Raw genomic sequence first — 27,216 nt, forward strand, 5'->3', positions numbered from 1 at the left:
TGTTCCGTGGGACTATCTCAAGGGTTCCGTCAGATGTATGACGTGATGTCTGAAACATTTTTTGTAGTACTGGTTTTTTTTAGAAAAAATAGGGTTGAGTTGGAAGTAAAGACATTAGGGTTCCGCAAAACACAAACTATTTCCTAAGGGTTCCGTGATCCTAAAAGTTTGGGAACCGCTGCTTTAAACTATATTTATTTTACTTAAGAGGACGCCACACCCGCATGTGTTGTCTTCGTCGTACAAGTGCGTAGCATAGCAAATTTTACGCTCAGCAGATCACGTTTATCTCCGTTATTTTAAAATTTAGAGTGAATTGACCTATTATAAAAATTAAAGGCAAGATTATTACCGAGTGCATCTCATAGGCTTTTTATTATATTTTAATTTTAAAGCGAGTAATGAGTATTTAAAAATTGTAAATAATTTTTATATCTAAAAATACTCATAACTCGGCTTAAAATTAAAATATAATAAAAAGCCTATGAGATGCACTCGGTAATAAATTTGCCTTTAATTTTTATAATAGGTCAATTCACTCTAAATTTTAAAATAACGGAGATAAACGTGATCTGCTGAGCGTAAAATTTGCTATGCTACGCACTTGTACGACGAAGACAACACATGCGGGTGTCGCGTCCTCTTAATGAAAAAATTCTACGAGAATATTATGTCGTTTCACTTCTACATGATGACATTTACTTTAGACATAACAAAACAATACAAACACAGTGTTAGTAGGAAAATTTTAAATTATTGTAATCTGTAGGTAATACCATATATACAGTACAAGTATATGTTGTAGATTGTAGGTAGTATTATTAATGTATGATTATATATAAAAAAAATAACAGTTATATGTTGTATATTACTGCTAATTACATATTATCGTGTGCCTATAGTGACCTATCTACAACTTATTTTAGCTTGAAATATGACCAAAAATAAAATTGATATATAATGTTTAAGGTCGGACCAGCAATGTTGTGGAAGGACCGTGGTAGGCTGCCACTGTAAATGTAATTATGTATAGAAAATCGTAGTTTTTGTCGAATGATAACATCAATAAGTACCTACGTTATTATAAGAAATATTCATTTTTTTTAAAAATAGTTTGATTTTAGATCTATTATTTAAAATTAGTCATCGACTAAATATATTGATATTAGTCTGTAATAGAGTAGTCTTAGTCACGGATAAAGATACCTATCTATCTGCAATAAAAGTCTCGATCATACGCTAAAACTCAACGAGTGGATTTATCAAATGATGGCTACATCAAACAAAACTTTGAGCTCTTAATAATATTATCTATAGCACAAAAATCGGAGACCAGTATAGATGACCACAAGAGACAAGACTAATACAACTAAGACTATATAATATGGGGGAGCCAATCGACCCGATGTTACCTCGGCTACTTAATAGTTATTAGTTACCCAATACTCTATAGTATATAATAAACTACCAAGGTAGAACCACGAATTAAGATATTATTATTTTATCTTTATTCGTGGACAGCACGCGCCCTCGCCGAAACCGCAGAACCTCGTATAGAGTCGTAGGTAACTTCGTAGCCAGCGACTATACGGCTGGCCATCGATCATCGTGGCGTGTCTGCAGACTTTCGATTTACATATTTTTGCAAGTCTCAAAATATCGAACCATAGATTAATGTAATGATATAACAATAGTTGCGCAGTCACCGTACCCGCACCGATTGTTACAACATATAGGTACCAATAAGTACCAATGGTGGGCATTAACTAGTTAAAAAGTAAATTTTTTTAAAACTTTTTAGCTTCAACAATTACAGTTTAACTGACAGTTGAAATAACTTGGCTTTTATCAATTAATTTAAAAATAATAACCCACCAAGTTAAAAATATTTTGAAATTTTTCCTTTTTTCCGTACATATTAATAAGCTAAAATAAAAATAATCCAATACAAAATACAAATAAAACAAAAATTTCTGTTATTTTTTTTGATAAAATAATTTTGTATACTGATCTACCTATTTTATAAGATTAGATAGACACAGTCACTTTTTATGCGATTTGCATACTAATTTAAGAAAATACATTAACTCTTTTTAAATTAAGTTAAGTAAATATTATTTTCAATAATAAATTTTTAACTTGTCGAGTTAATCTATATAATTTGTCAACTGTTAACTTATTTTATTATCCTTAACTAGAGTTAATTACTTCCATTAATTTATTTGACAACCTTTGCTATTAGTATACCGTACATATATACCTATTATTATAGGTCGTAGATACTTTGGGAAATCGTTATATGTAAAATAATAATAATCGCATTGTGTGCGTATCGTCATTGATATTATTATAGGTAGGTAGGTACCTCCTAATGGGAATAATACTTTTACTTTTTCTATGGCGAACAACGCCGTTCGCGTGCTTGCAAGCGGCCCTTCGACCTTTTATCACGAATTTGCGGTGAGTGACGTTACAAATTACGATCGTTACAATGACGCGCCGAGTTTTTGCGGTCTAACTATCGTTCATTTTCCTCATACAATAAAATAATATAATAAAAATATGATCTAGATCGTAAGTGCAAACGTACCTAACGCGATCTAATAATAACAACGACAATAACAATAATAATTACGACCGGACACCGCCGAATCGAGGCGAATACTCGAAAGTGAAAAGGCGAAAAAAAAAATCCGTCATAGACGTAATATTATAAACAACGGCACGCCGCCGCAGGTTCGCGTTGAGGTCATACCCTTGGCAGTTGTTGTACACAAGTAGTAAGTACACTGCGTTCGTAGTTTCGTACCGTCGTTTACTCCACTCTCGGCGAACCAGTCGGTCGGCGGGTCGACCTTGGCAGCTGCTGTAGAACATACCGATATACCGAGCGGCGAGACCTTGATCCGTTTCGCTGGTCGTTTTTATCGCGGTTATCGGCATCGCGCGCCGACCGCCCGTACGGCGTACGCCATTCACCCAGTGACCGTCTTGTCGTCAACACGCACGCCGAACGCGAACACCATGAGTGGCAAGTAAGTACAACACTTATAATACGATTGTATTTTACCGTACCGAATCATCTAACTCGACACTGGTAGCCGTATTGAGCGCTTACCGTTTTCACCGATTTCCGGTCGCTGACATGTCTTATTTGCTTCGCAGATCAGACTTCGGACTCATCGGCTTGGCCGTCATGGGCCAAAATCTCATACTCAACATGAACGATCACGGGTTCGTCGTCACCGCCTACAATAGGACCGTCGAGAAGGTGGACGAGTTCCTGCAAAAGGGTGCCAAAGGCACGAACATCGTTGGCGCTCACTCGCTCAAAGAATTGGTGAACTCGTTGAAAAAGCCTCGCAGAGTCATGATGCTCGTCAAAGGTGAGTCAAATCCATAAAGTTAACGTTGAATATTATATCGATGCAAGTAGCATAGTATGTATAGGTAGGTACTTGCACTATACTGCACCTTTTTCAAAAGTCCCATTTTGAAACTGATTTCCAAAATATGATAGTGACGAGTCGCAGGATTTTCTATCCAGTAGAGCGCACATTTTTAACCAGTCCTACAGAATAATAGGCGGCCAACTTATTTGTCCATAATATCTCATAAGTAAAACTAGCGAAAGGTGCGCAAGTAAAAACTATTTGCTCGTATTTCATTCGATTATGTGATAAGAGTAAAATGTCGTCTGGTATTGACACAGGTGTGCATATTATAAAAATGGGTAATTGGCATTTAAAATTAATATTTACTCTGACCATTTAAATCCAAAATTAGTTGGCATGTTCAGTGAAAGCACCATTCACTGCTTCAGTGCGCACATCTAAGCTAAGTATTTCGGCAGTTTGGTATACATGTACTGTACACGAGCTGTGTTAACAAGTATAATATGATTGTTGGTTCAATGCAAACTTACTTTAAATGTTCCTCATTAAATATTTATAATGATTGTCTAGTTATTGAAGTATTGAATGTTCATGAAAGACAAATCAATCAACTTACTTATAGATACTATTAGTATTGGTAGGCAGTAGTAAAACTATTACTTTTATCAGTTTTATCAAAACATAATATTATTATAATTGCAGAGCTTAAATTTAAATTACAATCCTTAGTTACAGGTATGTTCAAGAAATTTATTTATTTATTAAATAATAGTACACATTAAAAAAAAAAAAAAAAATATAATTCATGTCAAACCGTGGAATTTCTAGTTGTGTATTGTTCTTTAGTCATGAGTCCGTCTCTGATTTTTTCAAACCTTTGTTTTTGTGGTAACACTATTGCGATAAAACCAACATCATCTGGTTTGTTCAACATGATATTTGGGGTTTCTGCTAGTTTGCTGTTCATTTGCACCAATTTGCCTGGTACGGCTGATAGTATTTTGTGTTCTTCGCCGTCCGAACAATAAACCTTACATAGAGTTGACCCTGCCTGCACAATTTGAGCTCCTCGTTTTCCTTTTCCTGTCATAATGTTGCTGAGGCGATCAGTGTTCTCTGACACCTGGAAATCTATTTTTTTTATGGTTTTGCCCATTAAAACATGCGTGGATGCCAACGACAAGATGCACAGATTGTTGGAATGAATTAACACGCTGTAGTCTTGGTTAGGTTTGTCGTTGACGTTTGTTGCGTAACGAGATTCAAAGTATCGTTGAACAACAGTCGGTGGAACATCTTCAGTTATGTCAACGGATTGTTCTATTGATGGAACTGAATCGTCGTCGGTACCGAAGTTGTATACACTCGGTTTATCCATTTTTATTACAGTCTACACGTTATACGAAAGTTCGATTTTATAGATACGTTCAAGGTGCGATCAAACTCTAAATAAATAATAATATTAATATTATTTCGGATTATTTGAAAAGAATCGCTTTATAAAAATGAATAAATGATTGAAATGATTACATTAAGTTCAGATTTAAATCTCTTAATTTTCGTGTTCAAAAACGTGCTACTGATAACGCTTAAAGTGTTATCTGTAATGTTATCTGAATCACAGAATATATGAAATATATATATATACGATATACCTATATACATTCTGTATTTCTGTGTCTGAAATTCTGAATGTCATTAAAACAAATGATACCAACATGAAATATTTTAATTTTATTCAGTTGCCTGCATAGACATAATATATAAGCAATAATGTTTATATATGTCTATGGTTGCCTGGTTGCCTCTTTTTTTTTGAATTACGAAGATAATGCTGCTGAGGCTGACATACATTTGTATATTGTATTTTATTTTTTGATCTGACCATGTTAATTTTTATGAAATAAATTTTTTTTTGAAATGCATACTTATTTATTACATAATTATTTTTATTTACATTTGGCCAGTTAATATTTTGCTGTACTCAATGTATATTTTCTGCCACTAAAATTATCAAAATATAATTTAGTGACACATGTAAGACCTTAAGTATTTTCACAATAACTTAAATAAATTACTCATTAAAACATTAAGAAAATAAATCAAGTATTCTTCATTTTTAAAATCAATATTAAAGTATAACATTGGAAATTATTACATTTTCTTTGATTAATATAATTAATGATTAGTTTACTTTCATTCTAGCTGGTAGTGCTGTTGATGATTTTATTGCTCAACTTGAACCTATGTTGGAAACGGGTGATATAATTATCGATGGTGGAAATTCTGAATACCAGGATACACAACGCAGAACTAAAGCACTCGCTCAAAAAGGCTTGTTGTTTGTTGGTTCAGGCGTATCTGGTGGTGAAGAGGGAGCACGATATGGTCCATCATTGATGCCTGGAGGAAATCCAAAAGCTTGGCCATATATCAAGGATATTTTTCAAGTGAGTAGTCCTTAATATGAATATTTAGTTTATATATTTTCTCTATAACAACCAGTTATAATTAGGTATAGTATGACTATGAAGATACACGGCAAGTACTCTTGGGACTTTGTAGACAAGTAGACTTGTTATTTTACTTATTTATCAACTTTTATTTGTTATATCTAGGTATATTTTATATTAAATTTCTTGTAGAAAGTAGATTATTATTAGATAATTATACTTTTGATGGTGTGCTATGTTGTACATTTTATGTTATCATTTAGATTTTTTATTACCTTCAACTAATATATTTATTTAAATACTATTACAATACATTTTAAGAACCTAGTCTTGGTAAGTTGATCTATATAAAAATCCTGTTCAAACTCATATATTTTTCAACCTAGCCTTGATCTTATAAATATTTCCATTAAACCAACAAAATATTATAAGTATTTACAAGTTCATTCATGTCATGTGTACAGTTAAAAATAGTTTTGTTTATTGTTCTAATGACTAGTACAGGGCTATTTGGGTGTGTTTTTGATTATATTTTCATACTGCCTCAAGGCAGCTACCTGCCACATGTATAATATTGTAATATCATATCTACCAAAATGATATTATAATAATGCTATGAAAGTAATTACTTTCACTTTGTTCAAGATTTTATTTTAAATAATATTAAGAATATAATATGTAAATATTATGCTGAAATGGAGTATGTTCCTATTATGATTGTTAAGAATTTAAATTGTTCCCCAATTTTGTATCTAACAATATCTAAATTTACAGAGTATTGCTGCTAAAGCTGATGGTGAACCTTGTTGTGATTGGGTTGGTGAGGATGGTGCTGGCCATTTTGTGAAAATGGTTCACAATGGTATTGAATATGGAGACATGCAACTTATTTGTGAAGCATACCATTTGATGAAATCTGCTTTAAAAATGAATAACAAAGAGATGGCATTGGCCTTTGATGAATGGAACAAGGGTGAATTGGACTCATTTTTAATAGAAATCACAAGAAACATATTGCAGTTTAAAGACAACAATGGAGAATATTTAGTTGAGAAAATTCGTGATGCAGCTGGCCAAAAAGGTACTGGTAAATGGACTGCTATTTCTGCATTGGATTATGGCGTTCCAGTCACACTTATTGGAGAATCTGTGTTTGCACGTTGTCTATCTTCATTAATTGACGAGAGAGCAGAGGCTAGTAAAGTTCTTCAAGGACCAACTGATGCCTTTAATGGAGATAAGCAAGCTTTCTTAAAAGATATTGGAAAGGTAACTTAATTTTAAATACTGTAAAAATGCAAGGATCATTGAGTTTTTTTGTTGTTATTAGAAACTCATATAATCTTAATTATTTAAAATTTGGAAAAAATAGAACTTTGTACTTCTTGATTATATGTTAACTGTATTTTTATTCACATCTACATCTATACTACAAAAGATTTTGGTTTGCTGGTAGTAACTAATGTAGCATGTAGAAGATGTATACATGTCATAGTGTTGATATCGCACTAATACATATATGGTGTAAATGTATACTTTTATGTACTATTTAATATTGACTCTTGCGGTTTACTCTTTCTAAATGATGTTTGTTGTGATTTTTACTGTATTTCAATTATTTGGATAACTGAATATTTATTTGTTGATATATTACATATTATGTTTTCGTTAAAATTTTATATTTAAATTTTGTTTTAAGGCACTATACGCATCTAAAATTGTTTCATATGCTCAAGGATTCATGTTGATGCGAGAAGCTGCAAAAATACATGGCTGGAACTTGAATTATGGAGGAATTGCACTCATGTGGCGTGGAGGATGTATTATTAGAAGGTTGTATTATTATATATATCATTAATTACAAAAGAAATTGTTTAACGCAAAAGTTTGAATCTAGTGCATTCTTGGGAAAGATCAAACAAGCTTTTGAACTTGATCCAAATCTTAAGAATTTGTTACTTGATCCATTCTTTAAAGATGCCGTACACAATAGTCAAGTAGCTTGGCGCAAGGTGGTTGCTTCAAGTGCTATGCTAGGAATCCCTACTCCAGCGTTCAGCACGGCTCTTGCCTTTTACGACAGTTACAGAAGTGCTAGGCTTCCAGCAAATTTATTACAGGTAAAATACATACCATACTTATTTAGTGCTCCACTATATATGTAAAATTTTTATTTTGCTAGGCTCAACGTGACTATTTTGGTGCCCATACATATGAGCTATTAACAGCTCCTGGAAAATATATTCACACAAACTGGACTGGTACTGGTGGTGATGTTTCGGCTAGCACTTACAAAGCTTAAGTGCAAATTCTTTAATTTTTGGGACCAAACAAAACATACAAAATAAGTTGATATATTCTCAGAGAGGCTCTTTAAAACCGATTATGTTTTTATATTTAAATAAAATGTAATTTCATCTACTTAAATGTGATTATTGTTACTCTCATTTTTAAACGTTTATATTTATATAGTGTACTGTTATTGTTAAAAATGTGTTGTTTTATCAAAAACCCTTTTTGTTAATGAGAGTATAATATATTTTTTATTAAAAGTGGAGAATTTCACAACAAGCTTAATTTTTAATCACTCATTAATTGTTTTTGTGTATAAAAAAAAGTAGAATGTTGATATTGAGTGTCTAGTTATCAGTGACTGTACTGCTTTGAGAGAACTTTTGTTTAGAAATATTATTTTTAATTGGTTACTTGGTTGTTTGTAATTTGGTAAAATAACTTATAAATATTAGGGATACTGTAAAGCTTTAGTATTATATTTTTTCCATGTATAAATGTGCAATTATGCATTATATTAAAAATAATAAAATAATACATTCAAGAGGAAAACACCATAAAAAACATTATCTGTGTTTTGTTGGAAGTTTTTTTTATGATAATTTAATGTTTAAGTGAGTTATGAGCATTTTTATTGTGAACAATTTATTATACACTCATAACTCATATATACCTATATAATTAAAAATCCATAAATTTCAAAAATATAACATATTCATTACATACAATATGTTTATAAATACCATATATACATCATATAGATCCTTAAAAAGTGAAAAATCTATTAATTAATGAGATTTTATTATCGGTTAATGTTAAATAGTTTATTATGTGGATAATATAAGTAATAAACATAAAATCAAAATTTAATTAATATATTAGAATATTCTGCATAAAGGGATCATGAAACAAATTTTCAGCTAGGATAACATTTTAGTGTATCATGTATATAACATTTTAAAATGTCAACTTTTTTTACTCAAAAATAAAAATTAAGATTAAGACTTAAAACCCCTCTCTTTAAATGACGTATTCACTGACTATAGAAATGTATTATTTAAATTATTTATGATATTTGGACTTATTTTTATTGATTTTTATATAATTATTATTTTATAACACTCACTGAGAATGTATTCAATAATCATTAGTCATTACTAAATCCATATTGAATGGGGGGGGGGGGGAATTCCGTTTGGGCGCATTTACCCGACACGGAACACTTTAGGGCGTAATTTCATGTCTTATTTAGCCATCATGTTCCATGGGTGTAATGTATAAATATGTTATACTATGATAGGCGACTTGGTTATGTGAGATAGCTACATAATATGAAGCTAATAAGTAATAAACTAATAACCATAAATTCGCAATCATTTTGCTCATCCATACAGTGTGAACTGTGAACTGCCTGTCTAAGACAACCAACCAATATTTTATCTCATTTAAACCTTAACCGGATATAGATTTATTAGTGAAAATAATATTGAGATTCCAGAGCACAATTCGTTTTCTCTCTCTGACCCACGTGCAACATACGAAATTAAGTTTAGCAAATGAACCCTGTGTCACCATAGAAATATAGTTCTACAGCTCAATTATATCATAGCCAGTGGCAAATTTAGTTTTTGAGAGAGGGAAGTTAAGGGGTTGTTAATTTTTTTTTAATAACAATAGAATGACTTTCAAAAATAATTTTCAGCTAAAACATGTCAAAAATAATTTTCTTATGCATGTATATAGACATAGATAAACCTTCACTCATAATCGTTTTTCGTATGCAATGGTTCATTACTGTACCATCACAATGACATCTCGAAAACTATTGTACATCTATTTTTTGATTTTATTTCAATAACACGAATTGAGACTATTATTCTATATTCGGTGTTGGTCGATCTTTTGACAGTCATATAGGTAAGTACTCGTATCGTGTGTTCATATCATTATTTTTATCAAAAACTTTTCAAATTATAACTTCTTACTGTAGTACATACGTATTTTAGTAACGTTGATTGTAGCTTTTCAATAAATTGCTATGAAATGCAAAAACAACGTACCTACATACTTTGTTTTTATCACCTGAATCAATAATTAGTACGTCTGCAAAATAATGCACACCGCACCTTGGCTTGACACATTTTAAGCGTATTATTACAATAGTTGTGATACGTGGCAAAGAAAAATATTGCACAGCAATAACCAGTTTTTATTAAAATACATTTTGTATTAATCTAACACGATCCAAAACGAATACCCGTAGATAGGTTGATAGGTACATTAAATTGTCATCAAACGTTTACGCGAACACTTAAATAAATTATTTAAACCCATTTTTAATGCTTAATACAAATTTGATCAAAAATTGTTAGAATAATAATTGATGTATTTTCAAAATATTTATGTCTTTGCGTTTAAAGTTAGAATACTGACGATTTTTGGAACAATATATTTTATTTCTAAGAATATTTTTGTCATTTTTATATCATAGTATCATAGTATATCTATAGCAATAGCAATTCGAATCTTTGATAAATTAATATGAAATTTAATAGTAAAATTGTAGTATGGGGTTGATTATTAAGAAAAGAAAAAGAATTAAACTGAACGGTCTAACGTATTTTTATATAATTAAGAAAAAAACACTATTCGGTTATAACATTAAGTAATGCATTCACTTCTTAGTGGCGCACACTATATAGCTCACACGTACTGTATGAACACTACTATTACACTAGTTGACAAAAGACAGAAGGCTGAAGCCGACTATAAGTATAAGGTACGAGGAAAACCCAACTATATACCGATAGCATAGCCTACAGTCAAAAATATTCTGCAGAGTTTTCTGTTTTCTGTGGTCTCTCCCCTGTCGTCGTTCTGGTTGCCTATACTGCCCCCCACCGGACCCACTCCACTGGGAGTGATGTCCACACACGTGTATATACTCTTCTTAGAGAAGGGGGTACAAGAGCTACATGCATTCTACGCCTCCCAAAGTGAAAAGACGTCGATGAAGACCTTGGGGCCGTTTCGATACAAAAACATGAAAAAAAAAAAATAAAAAAAATATTTGCATTTTTTGTAGTTCATTTCTTATTGTTTTTAAGGTCATCAATTTCCGAGACCTAATAATGAATAATATGTATGTTATATTTTTGAAATTGCGTTTACGTTTGATGACAATTTAATGTACCTATCAACCTATCTACGGGTATTCGTTTTGGATCGTGTTAGATTAATACAAAATGTATTTTAATAAAAACTGGTTATTGCTGTGCAATATTTTTCTTTGCCACGTATCACAACTATTGTAATAATACGCTTAAAATGTGTCAAGCCAAGGTGCGGTGTGTATTATTTTGCAGACGTACTAATTATTGATTCAGGTGATAAAAACAAAGTATGTAGGTACGTTGTTTTTGCATTTCATAGCAATTTATTGAAAAGCTACAATCAACGTTACTAAAATACGTATGTACTACAGTAAGAAGTTATAATTTGAAAAGTTTTTGATAAAAATAATGATATGAACACACGATACGAGTACTTACCTATATGACTGTCAAAAGATCGACCAACACCGAATATAGAATAATAGTCTCAATTCGTGTTATTGAAATAAAATCAAAAAATAGATGTACAATAGTTTTCGAGATGTCATTGTGATGGTACAGTAATGAACCATTGCATACGAAAAACGATTATGAGTGAAGGTTTATCTATGTCTATATACATGCATAAGAAAATTATTTTTGACATGTTTTAGCTGAAAATTATTTTTGAAAGTCATTCTATTGTTATTAAAAAAAAATTAACAACCCCTTAACTTCCCTCTCTCAAAAACTAAATTTGCCACTAGCTTGGTTATGATAATTGGGCTGTAGAACTATATTTCTAGGGTGACACAGGGTCCATTTGATAAACATAATTCGGTATGTTGCACGTGGGTCAGAGAGAAAAAACGAATTGTACACTGGAATCTCAATATTATATTCACTAATAAATCTATATCCAGTTAAGGTTTAAATGAGACAAAATATTGGTTGTTTTTCTTAGACAGGCAGTTCACAGTTCACACTGTATAGTGTATGGATGAGCAAAATAATTGTGAATTTATGGTTATTAGTTTATTACTTATTATAGCTTCATATTATGTAGCTATCTCACATAACCAAGTCGCCTATCATAGTATAACATATTTATACATAAAACCTATGGAACACGATGGCTAAATAAAACATGAAATTATTCCTTAAAGTGTTCTGTGTCGGGTAAATGTGCCCAAACGGAATTCCCCCCCCCCCCCCCCCATTCAATATGGATTTAATAATGACTATTGGAATACATTAATAGTGAGTGTTATAAAATAATAATTATATAAAAATCAATAAAAATAAGTCCAAATATCATAAATAATTTAAATAATACATTTATATATATATATTTGACTATAGTCAGTGAATACGTCATTTAAAGAGAGGGGTTTCAAGTCTTAATCTCAATTTTTAATTTTGAGTAAAATAAGTTGACATTTTAAAATGTTATAAGCATGTAATTATGTTTTTTATATTGTTTCTAATAATATATCTAAACAGATGGAAATGTATAAATTATTATCTATATCTTACCTTGTAAGTGCCCTATTTATACCCGTATGGGTTTCAGTTTTAGTTTTCATAACACTCATTGATTGTCCACCAGTTTTGTTTTTGGTATAGCTCTGGAAACTTTTGTGCACAAACGTTTGGCGTAGTCAGAAGTTCAAATTTTGAAAGTTGGGGGCCATTGAAATGGAACTTTGAATAAGATTCCCATGACTATTGTAAGACTGAGACAACAAATGTGGATGTGGTGGATTTTTAATAGATGGGTATAATTCATAAAGTTGTGAAACTTTAATTTTTCACGTAATATGTATTCACGATGTAGGCAGTGTGGGATATAATAATATTATGATTAAACTCAAATTCAACTTTATAAGGATAAAATGTATATAATTAAAAATACATACATTTCAAAAACATAACATATTCATTACTATAGGTCTCGGAAATTGATGACCTTAAAAACAATAAAAAATTAACTACAAAAAATGCAAATATGACATAAAAATGGCAAAAAATGTCCTTAAAATTGACCTAAAAAAATTACAAAATAATAATTTTAAACTAATAAAAATACATTTTTCAAAATATTTTTCTCTATTTTGCTATAAAATTCTTTATGAATTCATCAAAGCTTCGAATTGCTCAAAATATTACAAAAATATCCTTAGAAATAAAATAAAAAATATAAAAATATTTTCCCAAAAATTGTTAGTATTCTAAATTTAATAAACGCAAAAACATAAATATTTTGAAAATACATCAATTATTATTCTAAAAATTTCGGATCAAATTTGTATTAAGCATTAAAAATGGGTTTAAATAATTTATTTAAAAGTGTTCGCGTAAACGTTTGATGGCAATTTAATGTACCTATCAACCTATCTACGGGTATTCGTTTTGGATCGTGTTAGATTAATACAAAATGTATTTTAATAAAAACTGGTTATTGCAGTGCAATATTTTTCTTTGCCACGTATTACAACTATTAGAATAATTTATAATACGCTTAAAATGTGTCAAGCCAAGGTGCGATGTGTATTATTTTGCAGACGTACTAATTTTTGATTCAGGTGATAAAAACTAAGTACGTTGTAATTTTATAATTAAATATTCAAATCGTTTTTATTGTCCATACCTTAGATTTGAATATTTAATACGAAGTCACTCGTACATTTTTGTTACTAAATTTTAAGCAAAAAGTTTTTAATGCTGTGCTTTAAAGTACATTAGGTGTTCGGTGACGTCATTACAATTGATGAATTAAAATATAATTCATTGTGGAATCATTATAAAATCATTGTAGGTATACGTAAAACATTTCTGAATGAAGAAGGTCTGTCACGCTCTATATATCTATAATGTAGTTATATACAATAGCAATACATTGACGATTGTCTTATATATATATATATATTGTTCTAAAAATATTGATTGATGAATCGAGAATTTTAAATTCAATGACATCTCATTGCTTCATTAGGTAGTCTAATATACAATTTATTAATCATTAATAACTTCATCTTCATTGAACTTTTATTTTAAATTACATTAATTGACAGATCATGGATGAAAATAACAGCTAGTAAGCAGAGGTATTATTATGAATGCGATATTGTCCTTTTTTTATAATTTAATATAATTTGTGCGTGTGTGTGTGTAGTAAACTGGCTGGCGTATATACAACAACACAGAGGATTGAATAAAATATTGATTGAAAAATAATTCATACTGTTACCAAAAATTCTAAATTATAAGAAATAAGTAACTCCTTATTATTATATTTTCGTATTACATGTTGAAGTCTTAGTTATGTCCAGTAAAAATACTATGAATGTTTAATTATAAAATATTTTTCAAATTTTTGCGATGTTCATAAAATCTTCGATATTTTAATTTTGAAACTCGAAGAATAAAATATTTTGAAAATGTATTTCAAAAATACATTAATTGTTAACAACTTCTGAGCAAATTTTGTATTAAATCTTAAAAAGGGCTAACGTTTGGTTAAAATTTCAAGTATCTACGGGTACTCGTTTTGCTGTCGTATCTATATTAAAAATACAAAATGTTTTTTTTTCGAAAGTTGGTAATTATTGTTGTGCCATATTTTCCAAAGCCACATATAATGATTATACATAGGGTTTATGTTTAAAATGCATTGAGCCATTGTAATCGGATTTTTTTTTACATACGTACTATAATTATTGACTCAGAGTATAAAAAATTAAAACTAAATTTTTTTTTTGAATTTTTTAGCAATTTAATGAATTCTACAACCAATATTATTAGTATATACACTACGTCTGAACGTATTATGTAGGTAAACATCAAAATATTATTCATACCTATACTATTATATTTCTTCAAATAGTTTACTCAATTGGACTGGACTGACACATTTTGTTGTATTTGCACAATAACTTTTTAAATGGCTTAAATACCGTTGTTGAGCAAGTTTCGATATTATTCTTGATTTATCACACTTACCGTTGTAATTATTACTAATATTTTTTTGGTATCTATAATCATGGTTAAATTTAACATTATTGCATTATTTGCTATATTTTTTATGTTTTGTGTTATTGAAATCACAGGCTATTGGACGGTAGAAATGGGTAAAAAAAGTAAGTATAATTTTTATTTTTTTTACATTTTATGACAAATCACATAATTTATGGATAATATAAATTAGATGTTAATTATCTTACCCTCATCTTGTTTGTAAAACATCTAACTATTTTTTTATTAACTATTTATTTATTTATAGAATTTGATAAATTTGTCAGTTGCTATAGTAAGTAATAAGATTTTACTCTATGATATATTATATACCACACATTTCTCATATAAATATATTGAATTTCGCTCAACGTGATCATTTTTTTACTATATAATTGTAATTTATTATAAAAGTTTTTGGTATTCTGATTTTTTTAACCAAAATGAATAAAGACGTAAAACATATCGTACCTATGTAGCTACATGTGACTCGTTTAGTAAAACATTATAGTTTCGGGACAATTTCAACCTTTACCATATTATGCTCGTTTGGCAATTATTGTTTTCCGTGTTTCAAATACATTATATCACGTCCTGTGTATCCACATAATAAACTACGATATACGTATATATAATAGTATGATTAATGATTATACTATATCCATTATCCATGCTTTCCGCCATTGCCCAGAAAAAAGATTTGTTTTATATTTGCAATTATAAAAATAATAAAATATGAAATCAGTGCCAACCATTTAGATAATAATAATAATAAAAAAAAAATAGGGTATAAAGTATAATCACCCCCTAAGTTTCAATGCAGCACATCCATCTTTAACCTTTTGACTGACTTTGCCCGTAAAAAATATAAAATTAAGCATTATATGGGTGTACCAATGGCCTCGGTGCAAAATGATTGTGCACTTTTTACCTTTTTATATTGGAGCAAACATAAAGAATGACTACGAATTGGTTCCCAATTGTCGAATTTGTTCCCGTGTTGTATACAAGTAACATATATGAATTGGTTTCCGCTAGCTTTTATGATGATGTAACCTTGTTAAATTCTCTTTTCAAATTATTATGATATATTCAACCAGAAACAATTTTCTTCTCATTTATTCAGACTTAGGACTGTTTAGAATTCAAATAAGTTCGTATACTTCAAACACTATCTAGAATACCTAGTCATTCAAAATTTCATTCTTCCTTCTCTTAGCTCATACTCTTATTGTGCCGATTGTGTATAGATTGTGATTGTGTTATTATATAAATTTTATGTTGTGGTCGAAAAGAATCGATGTATTTTAAATTTGGTCGAAAAGCGAATCGGCCGAAAGGGGAAGGATACGTTTTTGGTCGAAAACGGCTATGCCCATTTTTTCAGGTTTGTATGAAGGTTCGGTTTTTGTTAGGGTCTTTTAAAAGTGTAAAATAAAGATTATTAGTATTCTTTCAAGGTTTTAGGTTTTGTAAGCGGTTCTTTAAGGTCCCACCTCATTCCCTGCATTCGACTATTGTATTTGTTTTAACGTATAATTTCTAGTTAAGACTAAATTATTGAATATTTTATCGAAATTTATGTATATCGATGATCAATAACAATTCGTTGCAATTTGAAATGTATATTTTCTATTTATACACGTATTGACAGTGAATCAATGTCGAATAACCATTAAATACTAACGATGAGCAATACGATAAGCCATAAGGCCCCTACAGTAAATGTCTTGTATACTACTTATTTGATCACACCATGCACAGGCGTGCCGCTGCGATCACGCCAACTGTCGTCGCGCGTGGAAGTGTACGGTCGGCGTTCATTATTTTTATTTTTTCAAATTTTTCGTAATTATCAAAAATTCCATTGTCACTAACCGCCCAATTTGGACGTTGGACTGGGCATCAATGTTGGAGGTAGGTCGAGATCGGAATTCGGAATTCATGCCGAAAGATATCTCTATGTAAGTAATATTTTCGGACCTGTGATTTTTTTTATATTTTTCTAGAACAAAAACTGTATTGAGTTTTAAGGATGTACACCACACCTACCGCTATGAGATGCTTTAGATTGTCATTTTTATTTTCGAAAAATTCCAATCAATTCCAAAAAAAAAAAAAAAAAAACCGTCAATAAATGTGTATATTATATTAAATACGCTTTAAGTTTGTGCTTAATATTGCACCTTTTTTAGAGTTTTAAAAATATTATATTAATAGGTATAGGATGTATAGGTACATCGTTTTTCGATATCACGATATAAATGAACCGATATCGATAACTGAAAATACATCGTTGTGCATCAATGCATCATTAATAATTTCATTATCAAGCCAACGATGATAACCGTTAAAAAACTAAAATAAATTAAATTTCTACTAATCATTTCTCCTATTATTATTATAATCTAAAATATCTATCATAAATCTCAAAATGTCCTTTTGAGCAACTCTTTGGGGTGGACCTATAGAGTCCAATTGTGAAACTAATATACACATAAAAAATTTGATCATCATCGATCTAGTCGTATAGGAGGAGTTCATATGTGTATAGATGTACAGAAGAATTATATTTATACAAATAATTAATATTTGCTGTTATTATAATCTGAACTTTTACAGAACAAATGTATATGTTTAACATCATAATACAAAAACTGGATGCAAGTATGTTAAAAATTGTATGATATATATATATATATATATATATATATATATATATATATATATATATATATATATATATATATAGTTTAATAGTTTAATTATTTAAAAATTGTAAAGTATGTAAATTCCATCAATGTCATACCTATATTTTTAATTATGTTACTATAATAGTTTTTCAAATCATTATAAATTTGAAGAAATTTATAGCTTGTAATGAATATTGAATTTGGTTTTTTTTTATGACTTAAAAGTGTATTTTATTCATGACCGGTAATTCGTAGGTCGAAATTAATTATTTTGCTAGGTTGATAGGTATGTCAATATTATAATGCTTAATCTACTTTTACATTTTGAGAGATAATGTTAATAAATTCATTGGTTACATATTATATACATAATACATAATGCAATAATAATTGTGTATGATATTATTTTAAGTAATACTATATTGTTATTGGAAATATGTATATTGAACTGTTCATTGAGGTATTAATATATTGTGTTTAATATGTATTACTCATTAGAATTAATCGACTATCCGAAATTACAATAATAATTTTGGACGTCACGGGTTTTTGCGAATTTTTAAAAATTGCAATGTGTTTGGACAATTTAGCATAATGCGTTTGGGCGAGTGATTTACAACATTGTAATGCGTTTGGGCGACCATTTTTTTATTATTTATTTTTAATACCCTGGGAAGCTGTATTTTATCAATCCATTGTCCCTCTCATCTTGACAGACTTGGGACTCTCCGTAAATTCCACGGGTATGATTATAGATGGATTGTTTATTTATGTGTGTGCGCGTGTAATTAAAAATTGAAATGATTTAGATTTTTTAAAAATGAAGTTAAAATATAATTAAAATTGAAAAAGTATATTTGTTTTTTTGCTTATTAATTTTTTTTTCCTGGGAATTTTACTCCCATACGTTGTATATACTCTAAGAGTTTAATTTCACCTGATATATACCTACTTATTCTAGCATGTTTTTAAATATTCCTGTTTTTCTAATATGACTTTCATCGAATATTGTAAATATTTTTATTTAAAGCATTGCATTTTGTGTTAGTTTCTACTTGAATTTGTTGTAACACATTAATCACTTGAAATACATTTGAATGCAATGAATAAAATTGGGAATTATAATGTGCGTGGAATGATTCTGCTCCATTTGTTGTGTTTGGATCATTTCCAGGTTTTCTTGCCCATAAATAAGGAGGAAAAATACCCTCATCTGAAATATATGTATCAAGTATATAATCTGTAAATTCGATGATTTTTTGAGTTTTTGGAGCAATTGATATGAGCTCCATAAAACCATCGCCTACTTCATTGGATGGTAAATAATATGGTAATCCAAAAAAATGTTTAAGCCAAAAACCAAGTTTGGAATTGGTACCATATTCTCTTAACAATATTTTATTTTTTTGAATTTGTCTAAACCAACACTGCGCTAAATGAAATTTGTAACACATCAATTGACAATCCGGAAATGAATTAATAACTGCGTTATGAGCTGCTTTTTCAAAATCTGAATGAAATTTTCATACATTAGTAATTTTACCTGTTAAAGCAAGACACGATTTTTTTTTTAACCACATAGAAATATATTGATTTTCAGATTCTAATGTCACAAGTGCACGTGATAAGGGTATGTAATAATTGTGTTTGAAGATGTGTATTGTATATAATTAATAAAAATAATTAGAAGCGTAATTAAATGTTCCGTCGCCAAAAACGTTTTCACATTCAAAAAGATGTTTTAAGTTTTCAGTACACGTAAACTAAATAATTTGTTTTTCTCTATTGACGAAACAAAATTGTTCTTTATTAGTTTTAATATCGATTTGAGTTTCAAATAGTTGGTCGAACGCTTCATTTACGTGTAACATCATAATATACCAGACAGGATACAAGTATGTTCAAAATTGTATGGTATATATAGTTTAATGATTTAAAAATTAATCAATATGTAAATTCCATCAATGCCATATTAATTATGTTAGTATAATAGTTTTTCAAATCAATATAAATTTAAAAAAAATTTATAGCTTGTAGTGAATATTGAATTTGGCTTTTTTTTATGACTTAAAAGTGTATTTTATTCATGGCCGATAATTTGTAGGTCGGTTTCTATTTAAAATCCCTTGCGTTCTGGTCAAATAATGTGGTAAATAATAAAATATGCCACTGAATACAATCATGAACCATGTTTAATTATTTTGCTAGGTTGCTAGGTATGATCATTTCCAGGTTTTCTTGCCCATAAATAAGGAGGAAAAATACCCTCATCTGAAATATATGTATCAAGCATATAATCTGTAAATTCGATGATTTTTTGAGTTTTTGGAGCAATTGATATGAGCTCCATAATACCATCGCCTACTTCATTGGATGGTAAATAATATGGTAATCCAAAAAAATGTTTAAGCCAAAAACCAAGTTTGGAATTGGTACCATATTCTCTTAACAATATTTTATTTTTTTGAATTTGTCTAAACCAACATTGCGCTAAATGAAACTGACAGCACATCAATTGACAATCCGGAAATGAATTAATAACTGCGTTATGAGCTGCTTTTTCAAAATCTGAATGAAATTTTCGTACATTAATAATTATACCTGTTAAAGCAAGACACGATTTTTTTTTTTAACCACATAGAAATATATTGATTTTCAGATTCTGATTTCACAAGTGCATATGTTACGAGTATGTAATAATTATTTTTGAATATGTGTATTGTATATAATTGATAAAAATAATTAGGAGCGTAATTAAATGTTCCGTCGCCAAAAACGTTTTCACGTTCACAAATATGTTTTAAGTTTTCAGTTCACGTAAACAAAATAATTTGTTTTTCTCTATTAACGAAACAAAATTGTTTATTATTAGTTTTAATATCGATTTGAGTTTCAAATAGTTGGTCGAACTACGCTTCATTAATAGTTGTGGGAATTATGGGAAAATGTTTTCTACGAATCCCATATGCTGATTCTCTTTATGTATTATCTTATTTGGTCTTGCATGTAAGTCTTCTTCGGCTTTCCTTTTGACGGCTTTTCTAACACACCAAGTATAGAGTGATACTGCCGACCTGCAATAAGACTGAGCCATATCTAGGTTGATATACAATTCCCTCTAGAATAATATAAGGAGGAGGCATTTTGTCTCAGATCCCCGTGTATTGTTACAGAGTATTTTAATGATTTTCATTCTTGATAGACATTCACCTTTGAGTTTTTTCAATTGGGGCGCTAGCTAAGTTTGTCGTTGAACGTGAGGCCCAGGATACGGATATTATTGGAAAAGGTCAAAGGGGAGTTCATGAAAGAAATTTGCAGAAAGTGATCTTTTTTCTTTTTGTTGAATATGATGCATTGTGTTTTTGAAGGAGAAAACGTAAACCCAGACTTCGACGACCACCTGGATAGGGCATTCAGGGAAAGTTGAAGAAAATGGGTGGTAGTTTCAATTTGCGATTCACTGCAGTAGATATGGCAATCGTCCGCGAAGAGAATGTATTTGACCGGCTTAGGGATTTTTTCGAAAATGTCATTAATGGCGAGAAGAAAGAGTAACGCTGAGAGCAGATCCTTGATGAAGTCCGTTGACAATATCGTGGGATATTGACTTTTACGCAAAACTTTCGGTTGGCAAGAATTTTTTTTATAAATCTAAGGAGATTACCATTCAGTTCCCAGTTGTGAAGAATTGTTAAGACTCTGTTTTCCATACAGTGTCATATGCTTTTTTGACGTCGAGAGCAATTGCAATGAGGTGTTGTTTGTTTCTATATGAGGAGCAGATGTCGGTATGTATTGAAGTTAACGCATCTAGTGTTGAGGTTACGTCTGAAACCACATTGCTCTTTGTTAAGAAGAGACTTTGATTCTAACATCCAAATTAGACGTTTGTTTATAATTTTTCCAAGGTTTGGCGTTGGGAGAGGATACTATTTTTTCTTGCTTGTAGTGTAGAATATCAAGAATGGTTTTGAATTTGTTACCTTTGGTAGAGTTTATTTTGTTCCATATTATTTTAGGAGATGTATTCTAGCTTATGGAAGAAGTGAAATTTTTCCATGAGAGGGTTTTGTTATTTTTAGTAGTGTAACGGGCTATTGCCCTAGCATTTTTTAGGAGTATGCGGTCTTCAAGAGTTTTGATTTTTTTTATATATCGGTTGAGTCTCTTTTTATAGTTTTTAATTTCATCGTGGCAGTCCTTATTCCACCATAGAACATTTTTTTCCTGGGATTTAGGTTGGTCTTAAGTCCGATTGACTTATAGGCTGCATTTAAAATAGTTTCCGTGAACTATTGAGTCAATTTTATCCTGGGTATAACATGGATTTATGTCTAGTGGAGTATTACTGAGGTCATGTTCGATTAGTTGCGAGTAGAGGTCCCAGTTGCGGTTTTTGAGATTCCAGTGGGTTCTATGATTTATGCCGGGAGAGTGATCAAAATACTGAATATCTATAGGCCAGTGGTCACTGTTACTGTATGATGTTAGCACTTGCCATTCGAATAGTGGTGCCGAATTATAGTCTGTGATGGAAAGGTCAATTGCTGAGAAAGTACGGTTGGCAATATTATGTCTGGTAGGTTCATTATTGTTGAGGAGAAAAACGGACTCATCGTCTAGAAATTTTTCTACTGATTTCCCCCGATCATCGGTGTGCGAGCAACCCCATGGTATGTTGCGACTGTTGAAGTCACCTAAGAGTACGAAGGGCTTAGGAAGTTGACGTATAATATCTGTGAGGTGCTGTTTGGTAAAGATTTTACTGTCCGAAATATATATATATATTGCTTATGCATAGGTGTTTTACAAATTTTACGAGTGTAGCTGTTACTTCAAGGTCAGAAATTATTGGGATGTCTTCGCTTTCAAGAGTATTATTAATGAAGGTGGCAAAGCCGCCACTTGCTCTGTTAGCGAAAGTTCTGTTTTTAAAATAACCTGAGTAGTTTTTGATGTGGGCAGTGTGGTTATTTTTTAGGTTGGTTTCTTGGAAGCATATAATTTTAGGTTGAAAGTCATATACAATACGGTTGATGTCGACTGTCCGTTTATAGTAGCCGTTGATGTTCCATTGGATAATTGTGCTCATGATAAGATGTTATTAATAGATAGTGAATGGTATATTAGGTGGGTAGAGATCAGTAGTATTGAGAATGAGCTGAGTGGGGTTGCATACAGTGGCGTATATAGAAATAATTTTTGGGGTGGGCTATAGTAGATAGAAATTATTAAGTGATCTAGCACCTAGAGGCATATTATTAAATGCACATTTATCTAAGGTACCTAAACGTAAACAAGTTATATTACAATCAGTATTCACTATTCAGCACCTAATATTATATTATATGTACATTTCTTATGCAAGGTAGATTTTTTCTATTTAGTAAGTATAGAAAAAAATAATTGTAGGTATGTACCTATTATATAACATTAAACCCTTTGTAACTTTACATAAAACAAAATAAAACAAATAGGTAAAAATCATTTTTCTATTTTTTTTTACAAAACTATTTACAATGTCATTGATTTGCAACGGTATATTTCTATGAATTGTCATTAAGGCTAATCCAGTTAACCGAACATTTCCACATTGATTTCTTATATAAGTTTTTAATCTTCCAAGAGTTGAAAAACTTCTCTCTACACTTGCAGTAGTAATTGGTATTGTACATAAAATTTTCAGCAGAATATAAATATTAGGGAACAAATCAAATTCACATACTTTAAGGGCTGTTAGAGCATTTTTTGGAATCTTTTGAATGGTTGTATCAATCATTTTCCACTTTTCAACCCATAGTTTCCACTCACCTTCAATCATAGCTTCACCATTTTCAAAATCAGTGAGGTAAAAGTGTACAGCATCAACAATATTTTCATATTTTGATTTAACTGCATTTATTGGTATAATATTTTGTAAGCTCACAAGAGTCTTTTTATGTTTGGAAAATCTGTTGACTAATGATGAGTTTAATTCATCAAGATATGGTATGAATAAGCTAATTCTATAATATACATCTGGAGAGTTAGTCGAATAATTATGACGATGTCTTTGGATACCAACAATCCTAGGTATTGATGGTTCAACATTAAGTTTAGAACTAATAGCTTGAGCACTTAAATACAATTGTTTAAATTCAATTTCAACGTTAGATCTAATATCATTTATGACTGATTGTACAAGTTCTATGTGCCCAATAGCAGAACTTAAATCAATATCAGGTTTTTGCAGGCTAACTGATATTTGATGAGTTATAGCCAACATTTTGCTAACAGTGACTAATGTTATTAAAAATTCAAAATCACAAAGTTTTTTATGAAATGATCGAGCAGCTGCTCCATCATCTTTATTATCTGACATTATCTGTTCCATTGTTTCAATAATTGGTAAAATATCATTTTTGAAATTAACAATTGCTTCATGCCGTTCTACCCATCTAGTGTCACAGTAATTTATTAAACGTGAAGGTGTCAATCCTTGTTTAGATAATTTTGTTTTTAAGATATTAGATCTTCTCACCGATGCTCTCATAAAAGTACTTATTTCTCTTATCACCCCAATGCAATTTCTAACTGGTTGTAATTTTGATGCATCATTTAAAACCAAATTCAATGAATGAGAAACACAATGAGTGTAAATTGCCATAGGATATTCCTCCAATATTATTGCTTGTACTCCATTGAAAGCTCCACTCATTGCAGCAGCGCCGTCATACCCTTGTCCACGCATATAATTTAAATCAAGACCAAGAGACTGAAGTTCTTTTTTTATTGTAGTAGCTAACCCTTTGCCTGTAACATCATGCACTGGCACAAATTTTAAAAAATCTTCTCTTATTTCATTAACTTCTTCATCAAAATAGCGAACAACTAATGAAAATTGTTCAATTCCTTGGACGTCAGATGTTTCATCAGCAAGCACAGTAAAAAATTTGGCTTTTTTCACTTTTTCAATAATAATATTTTGAATATAACTCCCTATTAATTCAATTATTTCATTTTGTATTAATGGACTTGAATACATTTGTTTTCCACCAGCATTTAAAATATGCGATTTTAGAGTATCGTCACCATTTTTAGCTCTATAACGCAACAAGGCTCTGAAGTTCCCATCATTATTACCTGGATCATTCAGACTTAGGTGGCCATAGTCTTTATGTCCTCTTAATGGAATTTCTTGCCGCCCACAAAATATTATTGTTTCAACTATTGCAGAAATTTTTTTGGTGTTTTCAACCAATTCTTTCTTCATTTGCTTATCGACTTGATGTTGTACGCTATCTATCTTTCCATCAACCATTTTTAAAAAATTATCTGATTTTAATACTGCTAGTTGGTGATATTGAAGACAAGAATGACGATAGCAAATTTCTTTGGCTGATTTCCAATTCTGCAATGGTTTTGACACGAGCTGTCCAACACTCTGATGTGAACCTTTACCAGAAAAACTTCCAGGACCAAAAACCACACAGTTTTTACAAAATGCTCCATTTTGTACTTTAGAATAAGCTAACCATTTAAATTCATTCAACCAGGATTTTTGAAAGTGTCTAGTAGCATTAGATAATACTTGTACATGCAAGTTGGTGAACGAATCTGGTATCCATGTATTTTTTAAAAGCTTTTCTTTAATATCATCACTGAAAGTTTTACTAGATGTTCTGTTAATATATAAACCAATGTCATAATCACTGTTGCTTGAAGTTGTTTGGGTAGAATTAGAATTAATTATCAAATCCTAAAATAAAATTTAAATTATAATAATTATTTATTCAATTCCACTTAATCAAGACTTACATTAAAATCTATCTCAGAATTTTCAAAACTGTCATTAACTTTGTGTTCATTGTTGGCTATAGAATATACTTGACTGGAACTTGTCTCATCTTTGTGTGCCTTTAAATTAATATATAAATTGGGTAAAAAGAAAATCAAAAGAAATAAGTATATTCACCTAATAATTAATAAATACATAACACAATAACACATATTACATAATATTAAGTGGTACAATATTGATAAACATAACATTTGTAATTTTCTCTTATTGGTTCTTAAATAATAAGATCTAATTTTATAACTTATAAAAGGAAGTTATTGAAACTTATAAAAACATACAATTTTAAAATATAATTATATATTTTTTATAGAAATTATATTTTATTAAATACCTAGCTTATTATGTATAGTATACATATTAAGAGTACCTAATACTGGGAAAAGTTAAGAGTATCTAATATTGTATAAGTATTGGAACTTGGAAGTGTATACAATTTTCAAAAAATGTTAGATTTCACTAATTTAATTTATTACCTTTTTAGATATTTGTATATATGGTTCACTAATTTCACTAGGAAACGGGCGTTTTTCAACAGAGTTGCCTTTATTCAATTGTTTGTTCTATAAATTAATACACAAATAAAAATAAATCATTAAACTATGATAAAAAATAACAATACGGATAAAAATAATGAATGTCTTGATTTATTAAAATACATTTTGTTTAAAAACATAAGTAGGTAATTAACTAAAATATCTAAATTAATTTTATTATTTTAGATATTTTAATACATATTTAAATATAAGTAGGCAATCAAATAGTTTTAAATTTTAATAAATATGTGTATGATTTGACAATGAATAATAATATTAATTTACGATATATTTCAAAATTTAAATCATCCATCAAGACATCAATTATGGTAACCTAGCTTTTTTAAATCGATAAAATATTAATGTGGAATTGTACTTACTTTTTCGGCATCAAAAACATATTTTTTTAGTTTTTCTTTAAAATTCATTATTTAAAAATTAAAATTCAATAAACTATATACTATATAGTGTACAGTAATTTGTAATTACTACAGTATCTATTTAATTTAAAAGTCAAAATATTGTAAGTACAGTACTTTTACTAATTATTATAATTTATAATTATGGACAAAGGAAAATAATTAAGACGTTCGACTGCAACTTGCAAGGCGGCGAAATGGCGAATGATTCAGCGTCTGCCGCCGACAATGCTATCAACGACAACGTAATACGTAAACATAACTCTCGAATAAAGTATATTGTATAGACCAATAATATTATTAACCAACCTATAAATAGTATTCATATTAACTGATAAACAATTATTATTGCCAGTCTGGCCGGCTGGGCGTCTGGCAGCATAATATTATCATTTTATTTTCCCACAGATATACATACAGAAAATAAACGTTGATAATAGATAATGTCAAATATTCAAATATTCGTATAATATTATTACTTA

At 29.9% G+C, this 27,216-nt stretch overlaps 4 protein-coding genes across 7 annotated transcripts in view; 2 read left to right on the forward strand and 2 right to left on the reverse strand.

Annotated features, from left to right (window-relative positions):
- The first annotated feature begins 2,818 nt into the window (after positions 1-2,818).
- Positions 2,819-8,425, forward strand: Pgd (phosphogluconate dehydrogenase). The gene is made up of 7 exons (XM_015512594.2): positions 2,819-3,035; positions 3,166-3,386; positions 5,601-5,845; positions 6,623-7,117; positions 7,548-7,681; positions 7,746-7,968; positions 8,031-8,425. Exons 1-7 carry the CDS (start codon positions 3,025-3,027, stop codon positions 8,148-8,150), a joined length of 1,449 nt encoding a protein of 482 aa, XP_015368080.1. The 5' UTR covers positions 2,819-3,024; the 3' UTR covers positions 8,151-8,425.
- LOC107164685 (protein Abitram) lies at positions 4,125-4,970 on the reverse strand. Its single transcript, XM_015512595.2, has one exon. The coding sequence runs from the start codon at positions 4,771-4,773 to the stop codon at positions 4,204-4,206; it is 570 nt and encodes a 189-aa protein (XP_015368081.1). The 5' UTR covers positions 4,774-4,970; the 3' UTR covers positions 4,125-4,203.
- Positions 8,426-15,220: 6,795 nt separating the features above from the next.
- LOC107164686 (uncharacterized) overlaps positions 15,221-27,216 on the forward strand; it is a 95,019-nt gene continuing 83,023 nt past the window's right edge. For all 4 annotated transcript variants that reach the window (XM_089222071.1, XM_089222072.1, XM_089222073.1 and 1 more), the window contains exons 1-5: positions 15,221-15,371; positions 15,515-15,541; positions 17,869-17,913; positions 19,540-19,569; positions 20,599-20,628. In XM_089222071.1, coding sequence (XP_089078197.1) covers positions 15,275-15,371; positions 15,515-15,541; positions 17,869-17,913; positions 19,540-19,569; positions 20,599-20,628 — 229 coding nt within the window. In that variant the 5' untranslated portion in view covers positions 15,221-15,274. The remainder of the gene's footprint in view (positions 15,372-15,514; positions 15,542-17,868; positions 17,914-19,539; positions 19,570-20,598; positions 20,629-27,216) is intronic.
- LOC149057121 (uncharacterized) lies at positions 18,938-19,459 on the reverse strand (the record flags this gene model as incomplete). Its single annotated transcript, XM_089221964.1, has 1 exon — positions 18,938-19,459. A coding segment is annotated over one exon (522 nt), but the record flags the coding sequence as incomplete, so codon positions are not given.

This window comes from Diuraphis noxia, unplaced genomic scaffold (genome assembly GCF_037042655.1).
Source record: "Diuraphis noxia isolate RWA-SAM2 unplaced genomic scaffold, SU_Dnox_SAM2 contig0003, whole genome shotgun sequence".
Taxonomy (NCBI): domain Eukaryota; kingdom Metazoa; phylum Arthropoda; class Insecta; order Hemiptera; family Aphididae; genus Diuraphis; species Diuraphis noxia.